Here is a 21,451-nt window from a genome sequence, read left to right as displayed (position 1 = left end):
AGTTCCCATTGTACTCAATACTGACACGGACACAAGCACAGGCATTTACTTGCTGGGACTTCCAAAGTTTTCCCACTTCCGGCGTCCAGATCCCATCAGCCTCCTTTCAATGATCCCCCCAATGTTTTTTATCATAATCTCTTATGCCTTTAAAATACCTCCTCGAATAAGATGGTCTATCTATGCAACAAAATGACACAGCAATTAAATGCATGTTTTAAAAAATATTTAATCATACAGAAGTTGATATGTTTAAAGGAAAAAAGCTGGATAGGAACACACATACAGCAGGACACCAGTTTTGTAAAAACACATGCACAGAAAAACATGAGACGAGACCGTGTCACAGCACTGACGGCGATTATCTGAGGAGGGGGTGACTCAGGGATAACTTCCTACATGTCTGATTTGTTTATAACATTTCAAAAGCAGTAGACATGGGTTTAAGAATCCCCTGGACACTTTGGATGAACTGTATGCTTTATTAATACATATCAGTAAAATTGATTTGTTTTTTAAAAATTCCCTGGACAAATATACAAAATATGTAACAATCATAAAAAAAGAATTCCCTGGAATGAGTGATCAGTGGGCGCCACGGGCCTGCTCCTCCAGACTTCATTACAAACAGGGCACTCGGCACAGGAAGTTTTAAGGTAACCTGCCTAGAAGTAAGAGGGCGGGTGGGGGCTGTGGAATGAAAATCTAGATTTAGTCTCTGGGTTGTTCCAACACGACCGGGAGGAACACAATTTGGTCCGTGCCTTCTAGGAGGTGACAATCTAACCAGAGGCCACACACCAAGGTCGAGGCCGGTTTCTACATGTCAGAGACTCTGCTAAACCCTTCCAGAGAGACGGCTTCATTTAACCCTCACAAAGGGACCCTCAGAGAGGCTCTTTAGAGGAAGGAAACAGACTCAGCGAGATTGACGGCCTCCCTCAGAGTTACACGGCCAGCAAGTGGCGGAGTCAGAACTTGAACTCAGAGTTCAACATCAAAACATGCAGTCTCCACAATTACTACCATGCAAACCTAAAAAAATAAAGAAGGAAAAACTAAGAATTAAAAGATCGCCACCTACTGCAACAGAAAGAATCCGTTACTCACATCCAGCTCACGTTGCCTGGTGGGGAGAAAACCCGAGTGTCTGAGGCTGAGCAATGGGCCTGCAGAAGGGTCCGAGGGGGAAGCACGGGGCCCCCTGGCCCACCTGGGGCCTTGTCACCCAGCGCCAGCCTCTCCAGAGGGCCGCTTCCAACAAGGACCACTAATCCCAGGCACCTGAGGCCTGCTCTGACACCCTCTCCCACCCCAGACATCAATGCGCAGTGGTGGTGGTAGAGCGCACACCGACTCCCTGCTTCCCGAAGCTGACAGGTTGGGCAGCTGTAACAGAAATATCTTTGTTTACAAAATAAACCCTAGAATTTGAGAACCTTCTCATTTACTTTCGTATCTACCTTTCCCATAAACGGTTCTCTAAAAGAACTAAAGAACCTCAAAAACATGGATTAAGGGTTTTCACTTTCTAAGTCATAGATTCTATACTTTTCTTGAAATAAATGTGTACTGCTTGAGCAATCACACATACACACACTCAAATATTAAGAGTTCTTGCAAACAGCCCACGTGGAATGCCTTCCTCCCTACTAAGAACCACACTGGGCTGGGGAAATGAAGACTCATCCATCCTTCCTCTGAATGTCCTTAACTTTGACAGTGATGTCAGGAGGTCCAGGGGCAGGGCACACTGAGCCCCTGGGGAGAGCACAGCCGCCCCGGGCAGGAATCACAGCGCCCTCTGGGGGCAGCACCTTACTCTGCATTGACGGGGACTGATGTGAGACAGGATGTCATAACCTCCAGAGGTTCCCTAAAGGGAACCTTGATTTAATAAAAATACATATTACATGGTCACCATCTGCATTCTTGTGGTGATGTGCTGCTAATGACTTAGTTTCACTGTAAAGACACAAGGAATTGGGGAAAGAGGCAAAAACATAACAGATTTGTCTAAGTCTTTGCATCCAAGATAGATAAGAACAGTAAAAATTTGAATGTAATTAGGAGATAATTAAAGAGGCAGACCTTCAACAATCTCCAGGGCGTCCAACTAACCACAGAAGGGGAGACGAAAGGGATCCCATGATCTGCAGAGCTTCCTGTGGGTCTAGCACCAAGTACATCCAACACGGATGGCCCCCAGTTTGAATGAACAGCAACATCACAACTCCCTTCCTAGTAAGTGCCCTTCTATGTGACTGTTCCAGGAAGCACCACCAATTCTGACAACAGGGTCACAAAACCAACTTGAAATGCTACCTTAGTAAGTAGCTCAATCTTTAAACGCAAAAATGGTATGACCTGGAAATTACTTCCGACCTCAGGAGTCACCGTGCCAGGGAGAAGGAATGGCTTCCTACCGCTGTTTCAAAATCACGTGGGAAGACGGCCCATCAAGCGCCCCTGCACCCCTGGGAGAAAGCCTGAAACAGAAGGGCTGTTCCTCGCCCCAGTCTGGGTCGAGAGGCCTGAAGGCAAGAACCGGGCTCTTGTGGAGAGCTGGCCTGCGGCACCCCTTCCAGACATTCCTGCTTCTAGCGTGCTCCGTGGTCATGGCACCTGGCTTGATGAGAACTCAGTTAGGTTAAAACTAGTTTTAAAGAGCCCCCCAGAAAGCTTTCTGGATTTGAGAGCAATTTCTTGAGCATAAAACCACACCATTAAAAAATAATAATAAATTAAGGGCTCTTGAGCCCAGACTTTTATCAAACCCTGATTAACGTAACAGACCAAACTATCTTCCCATCCCATTCAGTCCCCGTGAATGGCAGGGGACTTTCGAGGGAGAATGAGCATGAGCACGGGCTGTCACCACCCGCCTGGCATCCTAGGAGGCGCCCTCGAGGCTGGGGCAGGAGGGCTTGACCGCTCCTCCACCTGCACAGCGCATGGGCCAGGGCCAGGCTCCACGTCCCACTAGTCTTGCACGCCTCTGTTATCCTTCCTTCCTTTCTCTCTGCTACATTTTTGCAGCCCCAATTTCCCTGTTATTATCCTGATTCCAACTATCAGATTCTTGAAGAACTCTTTGAACAATCTACAGTATTCCTTCTTGTTTTAATGTGCATAAATTTTTCCCTGCTGCTTTATCCCTTCAGAAAATAAAACAGACTGCAAGAATGGTTAACAACAGAGAAAGCTACAGCAAAATTCTAGATCACGTAGCGTGAAGATGAAACTTTAAAATATGTACTATTAAACATATTCATGAATTATACAGATAATACTGTTTGCTGGATAAGCACACCATGCATTTCCAAAAAAAAAACCTATCAAGTCAGTTGATGTTAGGTTTGAATAAAAGAAATCAAACTTTCTTAGCAGACAAGTTTCTTCCCTTATTAAAAACGTCAGCATCAGTTTATTTTCTATAGATTTTAGGTTTTGGGTGCCTTCTTTCTTCATATTTTTGTTCGGACTCTCTTGCTCCAATTTTCTCACTTGCTCCAGGAAGTGAATAATTATAATCTGTTGTGACATAAGGTATTGTCCCTTCAAGTCCTTGCTGAAACAGAAACACAAAGAACATAACATGGAAACATGCCAAATCCAGCCAAGAAGAGAGGGCAGTGCTCTGCCTCTCCCCCAGAGGGTGGTGAGGGAAGGAGTCTGAGCGAGGCCTTCGGGCTCCCCCCACTTCCAAGCCCAAAAAGCACAACTGCAGCCCCTGTCCAGTTCGGTGCCACATACATGCCGGACAGCCTGAGAGCCCGCGCAGCTCTTGTGACCAAGTAAAACAAGCAGCGAAAGCGAGAAGCACTGCCGTCTCCCCACGGTACCTGCAGCCCTGCGGTGTGGCTCTGGGCTGCAGTGATGTCCTTGGCCAGCGTGGCCACCCACTGCCTTCCCAGGGGAGCACCTGAAGACCCCCTCGGGAAGGGGCAATCCTAGGGAGGCAAACGTGCTCAACTGCCCTTCACAACCACTCCTGCAGTGATGGCTCCACCCTGGGGCCCAGTGATTCATGCCTCTGACAACACTCTGTCTTGCCTCATTCAGGCTGTGGCAGTTTGACATTATTTTATGAATCCCAAAAAAAGAAAGATTACATTTGTAAATTAGTCTATTCTTCTGGGTGTGATAACCTTTGACTGTATTAAGTTCAGCTGAGGGGCCTTTAATTTGGTTACCTAAGACCGCAGTGTGGACTGCGCCAGGGAGGCGTGATGCAGCCGAGTCCCTGCCCTCTGGGCGGGTCTGAAATAAATGGAAACTCACTCAGAGGAAAAGGGAGCTGCCACGTAAGAGAGACCAGAGCTTAAGCACGAAGCCCCAAGAGGCTAGGCCCGTGGAGCATCTCAAGAAGAGATGAGCCTTATGCCTGGTAACTTGCAGCTGGAACTGGGAAGAAAGCAGAGCAGCTGAGCCTGAGAGGACGCCCGGAGGGAAGCAGAGACCCCACAGGGCTCTCCCACCATCTCACTGCATCGCGTGGCAACACGCCAGGGTCAACAGCAGCTGACCTTGGTGAGAAAGTGTCTCTTATGGTGCCTTGAGTTTGACTCTTCATGGCCTTGAAACTGTGAGCTTTTATCCCAAATAAATCCCCTTCATGAAAGTCAACCCGTTTCTGGTACTTTCCATCTGCAGCCCTTGGGCAGACTAAAACAAAGGCCCTACCGACAAAGTGTTATGTTTCCCCAAGACCCAGCCTTTCCGTGACTCTTGCCCCAAATTCTGTGCCTCCCCACAGGGACATCCAGATTGGAGTGCTCACCTGGCCCTTGAAGACACACTGTGGGATGGAAATGGCCCCAACCAGCAGGCAGTTCACATCTCTCAACACTTCTGGGGGCACAGGGGTGAGGATGTGGTAAAGCCTCTTCTCCATGTCAATCCCCCTACAGATTCCTTGAAGACACATTCATGACACAGTAGTCATTCATTCAGAAAGACACTAAGGGTGGCAGAAAGTCTTTTAAAATAGTTTCAATTTCAACTCTGTTTTGTTTGAAAATACAAAGTGTCAGGAGGTATAATATTAAAAAACGCAGGGAAGAGGACTTGGCCCAGTGGTTAGGGCGTCCGTCTACCACATGGGAGGTCCTCGGTTCAAACCCCGGGCCTCCTTGACCCGTGTGCAGCTGGCCCATGCACAGTGCTGATGCGCACAAGGAGTGCCGTGCCACGCAGGGGTGTCCCCGTGTAGGGGAGCCCCATGAGCAAGGACTGTGCCCCATAAGGAGAGCCGCCCAGTGCGAAAGAAAATGCAGCCTGCCCAAGAACGGCGCTCCACACACAGAGAGCTGACACAAGATGACGCAACAAAAAGAAACACAACATTCCCAGTGCTGCTGATAAGGATAGAAACGGTCACAGAAGAACACACGGTGAATGGACAGAGAGAGCAGACAACTGGGGGGGGGAGAGAAATAAATAAATAAATCTTTAAAAAAAAATTGCAGACTATTTGCACTTTTCCCTTGTTCAGCTTTGAGGAATCAAAATGGCCTAAGTGCAAAAGTCCTGGTTAATTGTTTTTAAGTAAGAAGGAAAGCACAGGACAGGGAGGAAATTAACCCCCGAAGAACACAAAGAGGATGACTCAACAATTCTCCATCACTGATTCTTTCTTTATGGTTCTGTATGCAATATGGTATATGCAAGAGCTTTTGGGACGTACAGTGCCGTACAAATCTGAAATGTGCATTATCCTGTGGGACTTTGAGCGCCCCAATCCCAGTCCAGACTGGGAACTTCTGTGTGACAGAAAGCAGCAGGACATGACATCCGTGACATCCATCCCCATGTTGGTGTGACAATGAATTTTAAGAGTGCAAGTGGAGAGTCCAGTCAAGAAGCTTCTCTAGTAGTCCTGTAGGGAAATGGCGGGGGCTTGGCCTGGCACAGTGCAGCATGCAGGAAGGAGATTGGTTTTGAGAAGAGACGCGACAAGGGCTGCTAATGGATTGGAGGTGGCGGCGGGCGGTGAGGAGGTGCCACAGAGGAACTGGGGCTCCCATCTCCTGCCAACAAGAGAAGGAACAAAGGCGCCACAGGTGGGCCTGGGAATAGGAGTGGGTGGGGGCTGGGAGGCTGGGGGCACAGCAGGGAGGGGGCAGAGGGCCCCATCAGGAGCTCTGTTTAGGGCAGATCGAGTTCTAGATGGCAGTGACACATCCAAGAGGAACTAGCAATACGGGCTTAGAACTCAGACGCTGCAGCTGTGTTGGAACAATTATATGGGAACGGTCGGCCGTGGGTAAGATGGCCTAGAGGGAAAGTGCCAGGGAGAAGACGGTGGTGTGACCAGGCCCTCATGAGGCCTGTACTTTCTGCTCTCTGGTGCCGAGGCACTGTCGAGCAGAGGAAGCCGTTCTCTGGCCATTCCATTGGAAAAGAGCTGCAGCCTTGTTAGGTCAGGACAAGTCCCCGGCAGCTAAGGAAGCAAATCCAATTACATTTATGGACAAGTTTCACGGTCAGACTCACCAAAACCCAAACAATCACACATGGGAGTCTGGGCGAGCAAGACGGGCCCCTGTGCATATCCCCTGACATCATCGGAGATCTTGCAGAGACCGACCCAGCTGGCGTTCACAGCGTACAGGATATGGGTGGGAGCAACATCTGTGTGGCTGATCCGGAGCGCGACTGCATTGAAAGGGACCTGGAAAAGAAAAATTCATTACTTTGATTTTGATAGACTCCTTGTAACTTTCATAACTTGAGTAGCCAGCTAATGAAAGCTGTGCCTGCCAACCTGCCCCCACAAAGTACCTCGAACAAGAAAAACACGCAGCAGTATTGCACTGTTTCAACACAGAGAGTCTAAGAAAGACACACGGAGCTCGGCTACCAGCAGCCCCTGCTAGAAACCTTAACTGGAGGCCTGGAACTTGGTCAAAGGGATGGGCAAAATCTATGTTTAGAGATGGCCTCAGTGAGTCAAGCAGAGGGGCCGTTTGGACCAGTAACTGCAAACACCCCACTCACTGCGAGGTCTCCTAATGTGAAAAACAAAAATCTATACATTGAGAAAAACCGTGACTTCTTAATGGAACCACGGACTTCAGAGAAAGGGATCACAGTCCTAGAGCACAAGGTAAAATAACCACCTTGAACACAAAACTTTCTGGGCATTTCCAAATTTTCAGAGTAGAAAAATACTTTGTGCCCAGGTTTTCAAGTGTACAAAGAGGCTCTGAAGTTAAGTTACTGGCAGGAACATTTAGTTCAGTTGTAGACCTCCAGCGAATACGTGACCCCATGACCCCAGAGCCCATCAACTGATCCGGACTGGACTCTCAGACAGGGCCTGGGCCTGGTGCCCACCTCGGTGTCAGCCCAGGGGACGCCCCTTGCTGTCCAGGTGCGGCACCTCTCGCTGTGGGACCGGGGGCAAGTGCCTCTACCCGGGTGGGGGGCGGGACGGGAAATGTTCTAAGTGCTCCGTGGGATGTGAAAACAGCACCTACCTTACAAGTCTGCCATGAAGAGTGCCTAGGACAGCGCCAGGCACACAGCGGGCTCACTGCGCACAGGCTGAATGGCTGAGGGCTAGGAGAGTCTTGTACTATGCCACTCCGGGCAGGCTGACTCAACGTCCCTGGCCTCAGTTTTATCATCTCTCAAATGCGGATAACAACAGGACCACTGTGAGTAAAGGAGTCAACCCAGGCTTCAAACAGAGCCTGGCACAGAGCAAGCATTTGAGAAATGCTACCAGTTGCTATTTTCACTCTGAATCCTAACATGACTGGTTTCTTCCTAAAGTAATTCTCAACAGTTGGGACTCCAAGTGCAAATATCCTGATGTCTGTCAGCATTTCAGGGGTGCTCGCCTGGTGCCAGGCACCACTCTGACCACAAGGGGCTGGTACTACCCCCGTACTCCATTCTACAGATAGGACCCCGAGTCATCCACAGCTAGTGAGTGGAAGAGAGCTGGACAGCCTGGGCTGAAGTCCCAGCGCCACCCTGGGACTGGCTAGCACCTTCTGAGCCAGCAGGGGCTGCGAGGCCTCTGGAGCCGCACCACCAGGCCTTGCACTCCTGCTCTGCCACTTGAGCTGCCTTCTGAGGGTCTCAGCGCCTTAGCTCTCTACCTGTATGATGGGGACAAGTGCAGAACCAGCCTCTTAGGGTTGGTTGAGAATGACAGTAAAGTGGCCGGATGACTGACTGTCATAGAGTGCCCTGGAGATAAACAAGGTAAGGAGGTTTCTCCCACGAAAGTTCCGATTACCTGATATGGCGTCAGACTGTGTAAAGGATATACTGATTTTGGATTGGGGGGCTGCAGCTGGCCAAGGTAACCCAACACTGCCAATTCACGAAGAGCTTTGTTATGTAATTCTCTGAAAAGGAAGTCAGAACCAGGTAAGTAGATTTAAGCTTATATGTTTGCCTCCTGCTCACCTCCCACTTGGTCATTACACACATTATATTTTCACAGAGAACAGGGCTGTGTTTTTTAAGACATTCACCACCATAGCATGTGCAGATCCTGCTTTGATACACCCTATTGGAAAAACATTTAGACTTTAAATCAAAGGTCCTGCCAATCAGAGTTATAGCCTGCTTCTGAACATTTCACTTGGGAAATAATGGTTCAGAAAGTAACTGATTATCCTTTGTAAATATATAGCTATGACAGAGAATGGCAAAATTTTACTTATTCCTTCTAAGGAACTAAGAATAGAAGGCCTTGATAAACTGAAGAAAACTTACTCCTCTTGTGAAATGATGGTTCTTTACCTGTTTCGCGGTGTTTTTCTAAATGCAAACTCAGATTCAACAGACATCAGTTTGTGTCCAGTAAACACAATTGGACTCTCTTTTTCTTCGTCAGCAAATTCCAAGTTTTCTGCTTCTGGAAGCTCGAAGCCTCTGTTTCTGACTTTGCGCTTGCTTTTTGTGTAGAGGCCGTCGTTGTCGTCCACATAGTCGGGGGTGAGTTTTGGCATGTAGCCACTCCGGGCTGAGCTGAACTGGACGACGTGGCTGGGAGACAGCAGTCGGATAAGATCAATGAGAAGCGAGAGCCCATTGCCTGTGAAGAAACAGGTGGTAACAGCACACTCAGGGCACTGCGGAACACTGAAGTGTGCCTGTGAGAAACGATGCTGAGTCTAAGACAAAGAAACAATCAATCAAAAGGATGTTGTAAAAGCTGGGCTTCAACATCAGTAACTGAAAGCACGAGGACTGTATGAAGACCCCGTCCTAATGTCAGGTGTGAGAGTGACTTACCTGTCACCCATCCCATTGTGTTGATGATCAGAGGAGATTCTCTCTTATAAGCGCTGAACACATATTTTATCATATCAATGTAACTTTCAAAGTTTTCTTTACAAGCAGTTTTCCCATAATACACCATTTTTTGTGGTGTTCTCTGGTGGGTGAAAGGTGGGCCTAAGAAGATAAAGGTAAGAGTTATCAATCCATGTCTTCTTAGAGGTGGTGAGGGTTTCACCATCATCACTGACAAAGGTCCTTAGGAAAGCCAAGACCTTCCTACCAATAGGAATAGCTATAATTCCATTTTCTGAAATCTAAGATTTCAACTTAACACAAAGACATGTTCACTTTTACATACACAGCTACCCTAATTACATCCTAATACGGCCATTCATTCAACACACCCTGAACAGCTCACATGCAGTGGGCACTGCCCTAGAGACTCAGGGTGAGTCCACGAGCAATGCAAACACCTCACCCTCGCATGCGAATGAAGGACGAGTGGTAACAGCAAGCACTTATTGGCACAGAGCACTGTCTATGTTCTGGGTACTTTACATATATTTCCTTATTTTCCTTAAAACCCTACAAGGTAGTGTGGCAGTCTGACATGAATTCCAAAAAGAGGTGTTGATTATGTTTGTAAACTGGTCTATTCCTCTGGGCATGATACCCTTTGATTATATTAAATTCAAAGGTTTTACGTTTACTTGATTATGGTAGTAACAGGGCTTTGATTCAGCCACATCATTAGAGTGTGCAGGGTTCAGTCCCCGCCCCCTGGTGGACTACACAAACGGACAATCACTCAAGGAGGACAGAGAAGAAGATACATGGGAATAGAGAGAGCTCCATAGATGCTGCAGAGGTGAGAAGTTGATCCTGGGGGCCCTGGAAAGAGATGAGCCACTGGCCTGATAGTTTGCAGTTGAAGAGACCAGAGCCCTGAGCACCTAAGGCAGCTGGGAAAGAAATGAGCCCTCGAGTCTACAGCTGAGATTGGAAGATGCTGGGCCCATGGAGACTTAAGAGAGAGGAAGGCTGAACACTGGTAGACATTGCCCACCATCTTGCTTCAACACATGGCAACAGAGTTTGGTAAGGACTCTTCAGGGCCTTGTCATGAAAACTTCTATTCCAAGTAAATACCCTTTATAAAAGCCAACAGATTTCTGGTACTTTACATCAGCACCCCTTTGGCTGACTAATACAGGTGACTAGTATTGTTATCCCATTTCCACAGATGAGGAAACTGAGAAGGAGATTCTTTAACCCAATAAAGGTCAGACAGAAAATACCCGCCACTTTACTGGGAAAAAGACCTCTTCAATAAATGGTGCTAGGAAAACTGAATATCCATAACCAAAAGAATGAAAGAGGACCCCTTTCTCATTCCTAATACAAAAATCAACTCAAAACAGATCAAAGAGGGGGAACGGACTTTGGCCCAGTGGTTAGGGCGTCCGTCTACCACATGGGAGGTCCGCGGTTCAAGCCCCGGGCCTCCTTGACCCGTGTGGAGCTGGCCCATGCGCAGTGCTGATGCGCGCAAGGAGTGCCGTGCCACACAGGGGTGTCCCCCGCGTAGGGGAGCCCCACGCGCAAGGAGTGCGCCCATAAGGAGAGCCGCCCAGCGCGAAGCAGGGAGCAGCCTGCTGAGGAATGGCGCCGCCCACACTTCCCGTGCCGCTGAGGGACAACAGAAGCGGACAAAGAAACAAGACGCAGCAAAAAGACACAGAAAACAGACAACCGGGGGAGGGGAGGGGAATTAAATAAATAAAAATAAGTCTTTTAAAAAAAAAACAAAAACAAAAAACAGATCAAAGACCTAAACATAAAAGCCAGGACCATGAAACTCCTAGAAAATAATGTAGGAAAGCATCTTTAAGATTCAGTGGATGGGAAGCAGATGTGGCTCAACTGACAGTGTCTGCCTACCATATAGGAGGTCCAGAGTTTGAACCTTCCGGCCTGTGTAGTGAGCTGGCCCAAGCACAGTGCTGCCATGTGCAAGGAGTGCCGTGCCACACAGGGGTGTCCCCTGCATAAGGCTGCCCCACGTGCAAGGAATGTGCCCCAGAAGGAGAGCCGCCCTGCATGAATAAAGCACAGCCCACCCAGGAGTGGTGCCACACACAAAGAGAGCTGACGAAGCAAGATGACGCAACAAAAAGAGACACAGATTCCTGGTGTTGACGAGAATGCGAGTGGACACAGAAGAACACACAGCGAATAGACACAGAGAGTAGACAACTGGGGGGGAGGGGAGAGAAATAAATAAAATAAATCTTAAAAAAAAAAGTATTAAAAAAAAGATTCAGTGATAAGAGGCAGATTCTTAGACCTCATGACCAAAGCATGAACAACAAAAGAAAAAACAGATAAATGGGACCTCCTCAAAATTATACACTTTTGCACATCAAAGAACTTTTCCAGAGGATGAAAATACAGACTACCCAATGGGAGAAAATATTTGGAAATCACATATCTGCTATGGGTTTAATATCCATGATATAGAAAGAGATCCTATAACTCAGTGAATAAAAGGCAAATGACCCAATTGAAAAATGAGCAAAAGACTTGAACAAAGAAAGAAAAATTTTTTAAAAAGACTAAAACAAAAAATTAAAAAAAAAAAAAAGACTTGAATAGACATTCTTCCCAAGAAAAAATACAAATGGAAAAAACACATGAAAAAATGCTCAACATCACTAGCTATTTGGGAAATGCAAATCAAAACTACAATGAGGGAAACGGACTTTGGCCCAGTGGTTAGGGCGTCCGTCTACCATATGGGAGGTCTGCGGTTCAAACCCCGGGCCTCCTTGACCCGTGTGGAGCTGGCCCATGCGCAGTGCTGATGCACACGAGTGCCGTGCCACGCAAGGGTGTCTCCCGCGTGAGGGAGCCCCACGCACAAGGAGTGCGCCCGTGAGGAAAAGCCGCCCAGCGTGAAAAGAAAGAGCAGCCTGCCCAGGAATGGCGCCGCCCACACTTCCCGTGCCGCTGACGACAACAGAAGCGGACAAAGAAACAAGACGCAGCAAAGAGACACCAAGAACAGACAACCGGGGGAGGGGGGGGAATTAAATAAATAAATAAATCTTAAAAAAAAAAACAAAAAAACTACAATGAGATATCCTTGCAAACCTATTAGAATGGCCATTATTAAAATAGAAAACTACAAGTGTTGGAGAATACGTGGAGAACAGGAATGCTTACACAGTCACTGTCTGGCTGTTCCTAAGGAAGTTAGATACAGGTCTACCATGTGACCAGGCAATACCACTACTGTGCATGTACCCAGAAGAACTGAGAGCAGGGGCACGAACAGACATCTGCACACTGCAGTTCACAGTGGCGTTATTCACGACTACCAAAACAGAGAAACAACCCAAGAGTCCATCAACCCACGAATGTATAAACAAATCGTCTTGTATACCCATGTCGGAATGTTATTCAGCTATAAGAAGAAACGAAGCCATGAGGCTTATGACAATGTGGATGAACCTTGAGGATATTATATATATGTTGAGTGAAGCAAGCCAGACAGAAAAGAACAGTGGAAAAATGATATTCACTAATATGAACTAAATATAATGAGAATGTAAAGCAGAGGCTTCATTTGTGCAGAATTGGTAAAAAGGTTGTTTGGAAATGGACAGAAAGAATTAAAGCACATTATAGTATTTGTAATTAGCAGTACTAATATATATGTATGATAGTGGTTGAAAGGGAGAGTCTAAGGTTATGTATATCACTAGAAGGAAAGCTAAAAATTTAATATGGGACGGTATAGCACAGCGAACTCTCTTTTAGACAATGAGTATGGTTAATATTGCGTATGTAAGGATGTTTTTCTCTGAAACAGAAAAATGCAAGTTAATGTTACAAGATGCTAGTGACATTTGTGTAAAAATACAATCAAAGCAAAGTATGGACTGTAGGGGATAATAATATATTAACAGTCTTCCATCAATGGTTTAAAAAAGGAAATATGATGAGACACAAAGTACTACATTTTGTCTGACTCCATCTATATAAAATATAAATACAAATAAGTTTATAGAGACAGAAGATTAGCAGTTATGTATGACAGGGGAAGGACAAAGGGATTGAGAGGTGACTACTAAAGAGTAGGGAGTTGTAGCAGTTTGATATGGTTATGAATTCCAAACAAAGATATTGGATTATGTTTGTAATCTGGTCTGTACCTGGAATGATTAAGTTATGATTAAGGTTTTGACTGGGCTACTACATGAGGGTGTTAAGTCCCCACCCCTTGTTGGGTGGGGATTCACAGATAAAACCCATGGCAAAGGACAGAGTTGAGGGTTTTTGATATTGGAATTTTGACATTGGAGTTTGATGCTGAAGCCTTAAGCTGGAGTCCTGGGAAGTAAGCTCACAGAGGAGAGAAGCCAGCCCCAGGAAGAGAGGAACACTGAGACCAGGAAGAAGCAAGCCCTGGGAAGAGAAAAACCCCAGACCCCGAGAGAGGCAAGACCCTGCAAGGGAGGAACCCAGAAAGTCTGAACCCCGGCAGACGTCAGCAGCCATCTTGCTCCAACACATGAAAATAGACTTTGGTGAGGGAAGTAACTTATGCTTTATGCCTGATATCTGTAAGCTCCTAACCCAATTAAAGACCCTTTATAAAAACCAACCAGTTTCTGGTATTTTGCATGAGCACCCCTTTGGCTGACTAATACAGAATTGGGTACCAGGAATGGGGTAGTACTTTTCCAATTACAGAAATGCTGGAATGGTTTTATAAATGGTTAAGGGATATTTTTTGGAGGAATTGTGAAAGGCTTGATGGAAAAGGCCTAGATCGCTTTGAAGAGACTGTTGAAAGCAATATGGATGCTAATGAGACTTTTTATGATGCCTTCAAAGTAAATAATGAAACTATTATTGGACACTGGAGGAAAAGTGATCCATGTTTTGAAGTTGCAGAGAGCTTAGCAAGATGAACTCCTGTGGTTGTATGGAAGGCAGAATTTAAAAATGGCAAGCCTGGGCATTTAGCTGAAGAACTTTCCAAAGTAAACCTGGAGAATGTGTCTTGGCTTCTGCTTGCAGCTTATAGCAAAATGCTAGAAGAGAAATATACTAAAGACGAACAGTCGGGCACAAAGAAAACAAACTGATTCTGGAAATTCCAAGCCTCTGGAAATCAAGCTCTCAGATCAAAGTGCCCAATTTGGGGACTTAACTAAAACTGGAACTTGTAAATCAAGATTGAAGATGCAGTTATCTTGGAAAGACTTATGGAAAGTCTTATTGTCTAATGGCTTGGATCCCTGCTTCTAGCATGGTAAACCACAAGGTTTTCAAGACAACTGTATGAACAAAACTACTGTCAGCTTGAACTAAAAGGGACATGGAAAGGAGAGATTGAAGGAGAAACAGATTTTAAGAGGAAAACCTTGGAAGCTGAGATCTGGAATTAAGACATCACCTTGCCCAATTGTACAGAGAGGGGGAGTTTGCACCAGGAGATGAAGAGGGTAGATGTTCCCACCTGATGTTCTGGGAGAGTTTTGCTGCCCCAGGGTACAGCGAGTGTGGAGCGCATTTCCAAAGGATTATGGTGATTAAGGTCAGCACCCCACAGGTCTGAGAGGGGTAGACCTGTCCCTCATGGATTGGGGAAGGCCAGGTGGTCAACTTGTTGCTCTGAGAGGGCTGAGCCTGTATGCCAAAGGTTAGGGGGAATGTTGTCTTCATGTCACTGTACTAGGGGGGGTTAAGACTCTAAACCCAAAGATTGGGTAGGGTGTGGCAATCACCCCAACACTCTTAGAGGGTGACACCTGGAGCTTGGTTAGCACCCAGATGCTTGATGAGGGTGAAACCAAGAAAAAGGCCTTTGGGCAAGCCTGTGGAAGGGGTGAGTTCCCATAAGGCACCAAGGAGAAGAAACCATCATCTTAAGAATGACTCTCAGATTGAAATCAAATGGAGGATGCCCTGCAGGTTTACTGAACTGTAGAGGACCCATGACTCATGTGACCCTCCCACTTTTCCTTATTGTAATGAAAATGTTTACTTTCTGTCCATTTGTGTACCGGAAACAGATAAATTGTTTTGTAAGTTTCAGAGATCTATAGGAGAAATGACTTTGCCCCAAGACAAACTATACTTCATTAAATTGATTGTGATACTTGCATTGTTACTGATTTAAGGTTTTTCTGAACACTGTAATAACTTTTTGGTATTCAGAAGGTGGAGCGTAGCAGTTTGATATGGTTAGGAATTCCAAAAATAGATACTGGATTATATTTGTAATCTGGTCTGTACCTGGGCATGATTAAGTTGTGATTAAGGCTTTGACTGGCCACATCATTAGGGTACTGCGTCCCCGCCCCTTGGTGGCATAAAAGGCACGGCAAAGGACAGAGTTGAGGGGTTTTGATGTTGGAGCTTGATGCTGGAGCCCCGGGAAGTAAGCTCACAGAGGAAAGAGAATCAAGCCCCAGGAAGAGAGGAACCCTGAGCCCAGGAAGAAGCAAGCCCTGGGAAGAGAGAAACCCTAAATCCAGAGAGAAGCAAGACCCTGCAAGGGAGGAACCCAGGACGCCTGAACTCTTGCAGACATCAGCGGCCATCTTGCTCCAACACATGAAAATAGGCTTTGGTGAGGGAAGTTACTTATGTTTTGTGGCCTGATATCTGTAAGCTCCTACCCCAAATAAAGACCCTTTACAAAAACCAACCAGTTTCTGGTATTTTGCATCAGCATTCCACCTTTGGCTGACTAATACAGGAGTTTTTCTTTTTGGAGTAATAAAAATGCCCTAATATTGATTGCAATGATGTATAATACGCAACTCTGTGATTATACCAAATGCCACTGATTGTACACTTTAGACGGACTGTATGGTTTATGAATGTTTCAGTAAAATTTGTTTAAAAAATATATATATGTGGAAGAGGAAGGGACCTTGAATAGCTAAAACCATCTTGAAAAAGAAGGACTAAGGTAGAGGAATCACATTTCCTGATTTTAAAAATTATAAAGTTACAGTAATCAAAAGCATGGTATTGCCAGAAGGACAGACATACAGCCCAAATGGAGAGTTGAGAAATAAACCCTCACATCTATGGCCAATTGATTTTTTATTCTTCCCCAAACTAGTCCATCTAAAATTGGTTGTTTTTTAAATTATTATTTTAAAAATTTGTTGAAATATCACTCACACATAAACATACATAAATAATAAGTATATAGTAAAAGTTGTGAAATAACAAAGCAAACATCATACAGGGGTCCCATCAATCCTCCACGAACACCTTGCATTGTTGTGAGACATTTGTTAATGATTATGAAAGAACACTGTCAAAATCTTACTACTAATCATAGTCCTTATCTTTCATTTGGTGTTTATTTCCCCCAATCCACCCTATTATTTTTAAAATATATTTTTTATGACAGAAGTTGTAAACTTATAAAACAATCATGCACATGTACAGAATTACCAAATAACATCTATCAATACACCACATGATGGTGGAATATTTGTTACAGATAAAATAATCTGATTATTACCATGTCCATAGTGTATATATGGGCATTCCCCACACTGCCTCATTATCAAAGTACATCTTTAGCATAGATGCAAGCATATTACATTACTGCTAACCACAGTCCACAGGCTACTCCAGTTGTATTTTTCCCATGCTTCTCCACATTCCCACCACCCTGCAATAGTGATGTACATTTTGCTCTAGCTCACAAAGGACACTCTTGCATCTGTACTATCAACCACAATTCTCACCGACCTCTTGGTTTACTGTGCTATTCAGTTCCTAGAGTATTCTCCAGCATTCTGTCATTTGGCATTTACATGTCTAGACTATTTTCAGTCACATCCTCATTGATAAACTAGCTGTTACTCACTATCTGTTACCATCCACTCTATACATTTTCACATTTACATTAAAGCCAATTAAAATTCTACATACATACATTAGGGAAGCGGACACGGCTAACTGATAGGGCGTCCGCCTACCTATGGAGGGTCCAGGGTTTGATACCCAGAGCCTACTGACATGTGTGGTAAGCTGGCCAATGCACAGTGCTGAGGTACGCAAGGAGTGCCGTGCTATGCAGGGGTGCCCCCACGTTGGGGAGCCCCACGCACAAGGAGTGTGTCACGCAAGGAGAGCTACCCCACATGAAAAAAGCACAGCGAGCCCAGGGGTAGCACCACACACAGAGAGCTGATGCAGCAAGATGACACAACAAAAAAAAGACAAAGCTTCCCAGTGCTGCTGGATAATGAAAGCGGATACAGAAGAATGCAGAGCAGATGGATAGAGAGACAAACAATTTCTTCTAGAAGCTTTACAGTTCTTGCTTTTACATTTAGGTTTTTGTTCCGTTTTGAGTTAATTTTTGGATAAGGTGTGAGATAGGGGTCCTCTTTCCTTCTTTTGGCTATGGATATTCAGTTCTTTCAGCACCATTTGTGAATGGACTGGTCTGCCTGAGCTGTGTGAATTTGACAGGCTAGTCAAATATCACTTGACCATACATGCGAGAATGTTTCTGAACCATAAATTAGGTTCCTTAGGTCTATGTGTCTGCCTCGCCAGTATCATGCTGTTTTTATCACTATACCTAGGTAATGTAATTTAAAGTCTGGAGATAAGAGTTTGCTTTTTCCTTTTTAAGATGTTTCTTGCTATTCAGGACCCCTTACCCTTTCAAATAAATTTGATAATTGTGTTTTCAATTTAAAAAAAAAAATGCTGGCAGAATTTTTATTGGGATTACACTGAATCTGTATATCAATTTGAGAAGAATTGACGTCTTTATGATATTTTAGTTTTCCAATCCATGAGCATGGAATGTTCTTCCAGTTATTTAGGCCTTTTTTGATTTAACACTGAGTTCCAGTTTTCTGAATACTAGTGCATCATTGGTTTATTCCTATGACAGAGTTTTATCTATCATATTTTATTTTCCCCCTCTTTTGACATTTTTTGCTACTTTTATTGATATAATCTTCAATTCTAGACTCTCTTCCAGGCCATTCTCCCCTGTCTTTTCTTTTCAGGTTCTAGTACAACCTTTAGCATTTCTTGAAAATCTGGTCTCTTGTTAGAAATTCTCTCAGTTCCTGTTTATCTGTGAATATTCTAATCTTGCCCTCATTTTTGAAAGACAGTCTTGCTGGTTTTAAGATTCTTGGCTGGAAGTTTTTATCTTGTAGTATCTTAAATATACCATACCACTGTCTTCTTACCTCCATGGTTTCTGGTGGGAAATCGGCACTTAATCTTACTGAGATTCCCTTATATATTATGCATCACTTTTCTCTTGCTGTTGTCAAAATTCTCTTTGTCTTTGGCATTTGACATTCTGATGAGTATGTATCTCAGAGCTGGTCTATTCAGATTTTTTTCAGATGGGAGTATGCTGTGCTTCTTGGATACGGGTATCTGTCCTTCAAGAGGATTGGGAAATTTTCTATCATTATTTCTTCAAATATTTCTTCTGCCCCTTTTCCCTTCTCTTCTCCTTCTGGGACACCCATGACACATATGTTTGCATGTCTTTTGCTGTCTTTAAGTTCCCCAAGACACTGTTTAATTTTTCCTATTCTTTTTGTCATCTGTTCTTTTGTATGTTCACTTTCAGAGGCCATTTCTGCAAGCTCACCAGTCCTTTCTTCTGCCTCCTCAAATCTGCTATCATGATTCCAATGTTTTTTTTTAGTTTAATTTATTGTGCCTTTCATTCCCATAAGACCTGCTAAGTTTCTATGTATGCTATCAAATTCTTTGTGCTCATCCCATGCCTCCTTAATATCCTTAATCTCTTTAGCCATCTCACTGAATTTATTAAGATTTATTTGAACACCTATGATTAGTTGTTTCAACTCCTTTATGTCATCTGGAGGTTTACCTTGTTCTTTTTTTTTTTTTTACTATTTATTTATTTATTTATTTCCCCTTCCCCACCACCCCCCTGCCCCCATTGTCTGTTCTCTGTGTCTATTTACTGCGTCTTCGTCTTTGTCTGCTTCTGTTGTTGTCAGTGGCATGGGAATCTGTGTTTCTCTTTGTTGCGTCATCTTGTTGTGCCAGCTCTCCATGTGGGCGGCGCTATTCTTAGGCAGGCTGCACTTTCTTTCGCGCTGGGCGGCTCTCCTTATGGGGCGTGCTCCTTGTGTGTGGGACTCCCCTACATGGGGGGACACCCCTGCGTGGCAGGGCACTCCTTGTGTGCATCATCAGCACTGCGCATGGGCCAGCTCCACACACATCAAGGCGGCCTGGGGTTTGAACCGCGGACCTCCCATGTGGTAGACGGACGCCCTAACTACTGGGCCAAGTCTGCTTCCCACCTTGTTCTTTTAACTGGGCCATATCTTCCTGTTTCTAGGTGTGGATTGTGATTTTTTGTTGGTGTCTTGGCATCTTGCTTACTAGAATATTTATTCTGGGTGCAGTATTTCTCTTTAGGGCTTTTCTGCCCTTTCTCCCTTGCTGATTGTGCAGTAGGAACCAAGGATATAGTTGGTGCTACAAGCTGTGGAGGGTCAAGTTGCCCTCATTGCCCCAGGGATTGATGAAGCTTCTTCCAAATTTCTCCTTTCCCAGGGGAAGGACAGAGTCACAGCTGTGTGGAATAATCTAAGTTGTGCAGACCTAGAATACAGTTGCCCAGAGAGTCTGATGAGGCTTCACGCGCCTTTCTCCCCTGCCTGGGGCAGGGATGGAGTTGCAGGTGTGGGCATCAATCTATGTAGTACAGGTCCAAGATGGCTGCAGTTGCCCTGGTAGACTTCCAATTATTCAGTCTGTGCCAGCTAAAGGTACCTGTAGTTACCTGGATAGGCTCGTGCAGGGCCCACCAGCCTCCTCCCTGCCAGGGGTGGGGCTGAAGCCTAGGCTAGAGCTGCAGGTTGATGTGGGTGAAAGAAACCTGTTCCTACCATTGCTGTGATTTTTGGTCCTGGCTTCCCCTCAGGCTGGGGGCAGAGTCAAAATGGCAGCTACCAGCCTCTTTCCAACTTGGACAGATTTACACCCTAGCTGTTCCTAGCTCTATAACTTAGCCGGCCAAGTCTACTAATCAGCAGTCAAAATCAGCCACCAACCGTCTCTTCCTCCCGTTTGGGAAATGGAGATTCCAATTCCAGCCACAGAGTAGCTCCTGGGGTATCTCATGCCACCAAAGTAGGACACTCACTGGCCTCTGTGGCTTGGCTGATAATTCCCCAGAGAGGCTGGAGGAGGTCCCCCAGCTTCTTCCCTGCCAGAGGAGGGCTGAGCCCTAGCCTAGAGCTGCAATCTGATCTGGATGGAAAGAAGCTGGTTCCTAACAGCACTGTGATTTTCCATACACCCTGCTTCCCCTTGTGCCAGGCACGGAGTTAGGATGGTGGCTACCGGCCTCTCTCTAACTTGGACAGGCTCAAACTTTAGCTGTTCTCAGGATTATACTTTAGCCCACCTAATATACTCATCAGTAGCTGAAGTTGGTGCCCAACCACTTCTTCCTTCCCTGCTCTAGGAAAGTGGAACTTTCAATTCCAGCCACGGAATAGCTCCCGAGGCAGCTTGTGCCTCCAGTAGAGGATGGCACTGGTCTCCATGGTGTGAAGCGCTTTGCTTATGAACCTTCTCTGCGGATGGGCAGTCTCCTCCTGCCATTTCTTCAAGGACGTGGCAGGATGCTCTTCTGGTCTCCTAGAGCCCCCAAACAGGTACTTCAGCTAGTTCCAGATCGCTCCGGGTGTTTACTAACTGCCCTGTAGCAGGAGCTAACTCTAGAAACACTTTACTCTGCTGCTATCTTACTGGTTGTCCTACAACCAAGTGATTTTTGACAGCAGTACCAAGTCCACTCAATGTGGACAGGCTAGTCTCTTCAACAAAAGGTGCTGGGAAAACTGGAAACCCATATGTCGAAGAATGAAGGTGGATCCCTACCTCAACCATACACAAAGATTAACTCAGAATGGATCAAAGACCTAAACCTAAGAACCAGGACTATAAAATTTTTAGGAGATAATGCAGAAAAGCATCTTCAGGACCTTGTGTTAGGCAATGGTTCCTTAGACTTTACATGTTAGGCACGAGCAATGAAAGAAAAAATAGATCAATGGGACTTCATCAAAATTAAAAACTCTTGTGTAAAGGACTTCACAAAAGTGAAAAGACAATTTAAAGAATGGGA

At 45.3% G+C, this 21,451-nt stretch overlaps 1 protein-coding gene across 1 annotated transcript in view; it reads right to left on the bottom strand.

The window, feature by feature from the left end:
• Window positions 1-209: 209 nt before the first annotated feature.
• Window positions 210-21,451, bottom strand: part of NOL9 (nucleolar protein 9) — a 39,820-nt gene continuing 18,578 nt past the window's right edge. The window contains exons 7-12 of the mRNA XM_004453500.5: window positions 9,262-9,423; window positions 8,767-9,061; window positions 8,255-8,366; window positions 6,499-6,676; window positions 4,784-4,917; window positions 210-3,571 (exon numbers count right to left, since the gene is read on the bottom strand). Of these exons, the coding sequence (XP_004453557.1) occupies window positions 3,428-3,571; window positions 4,784-4,917; window positions 6,499-6,676; window positions 8,255-8,366; window positions 8,767-9,061; window positions 9,262-9,423 (1,025 nt within the window). The 3' untranslated portion in view covers window positions 210-3,427. The remainder of the gene's footprint in view (window positions 3,572-4,783; window positions 4,918-6,498; window positions 6,677-8,254; window positions 8,367-8,766; window positions 9,062-9,261; window positions 9,424-21,451) is intronic.

This window comes from Dasypus novemcinctus, chromosome 9 (assembly GCF_030445035.2).
Source record: "Dasypus novemcinctus isolate mDasNov1 chromosome 9, mDasNov1.1.hap2, whole genome shotgun sequence".
NCBI lineage: Eukaryota > Metazoa > Chordata > Mammalia > Cingulata > Dasypodidae > Dasypus > Dasypus novemcinctus.
This window is presented reverse-complemented; position numbering and strand designations above follow the sequence as displayed.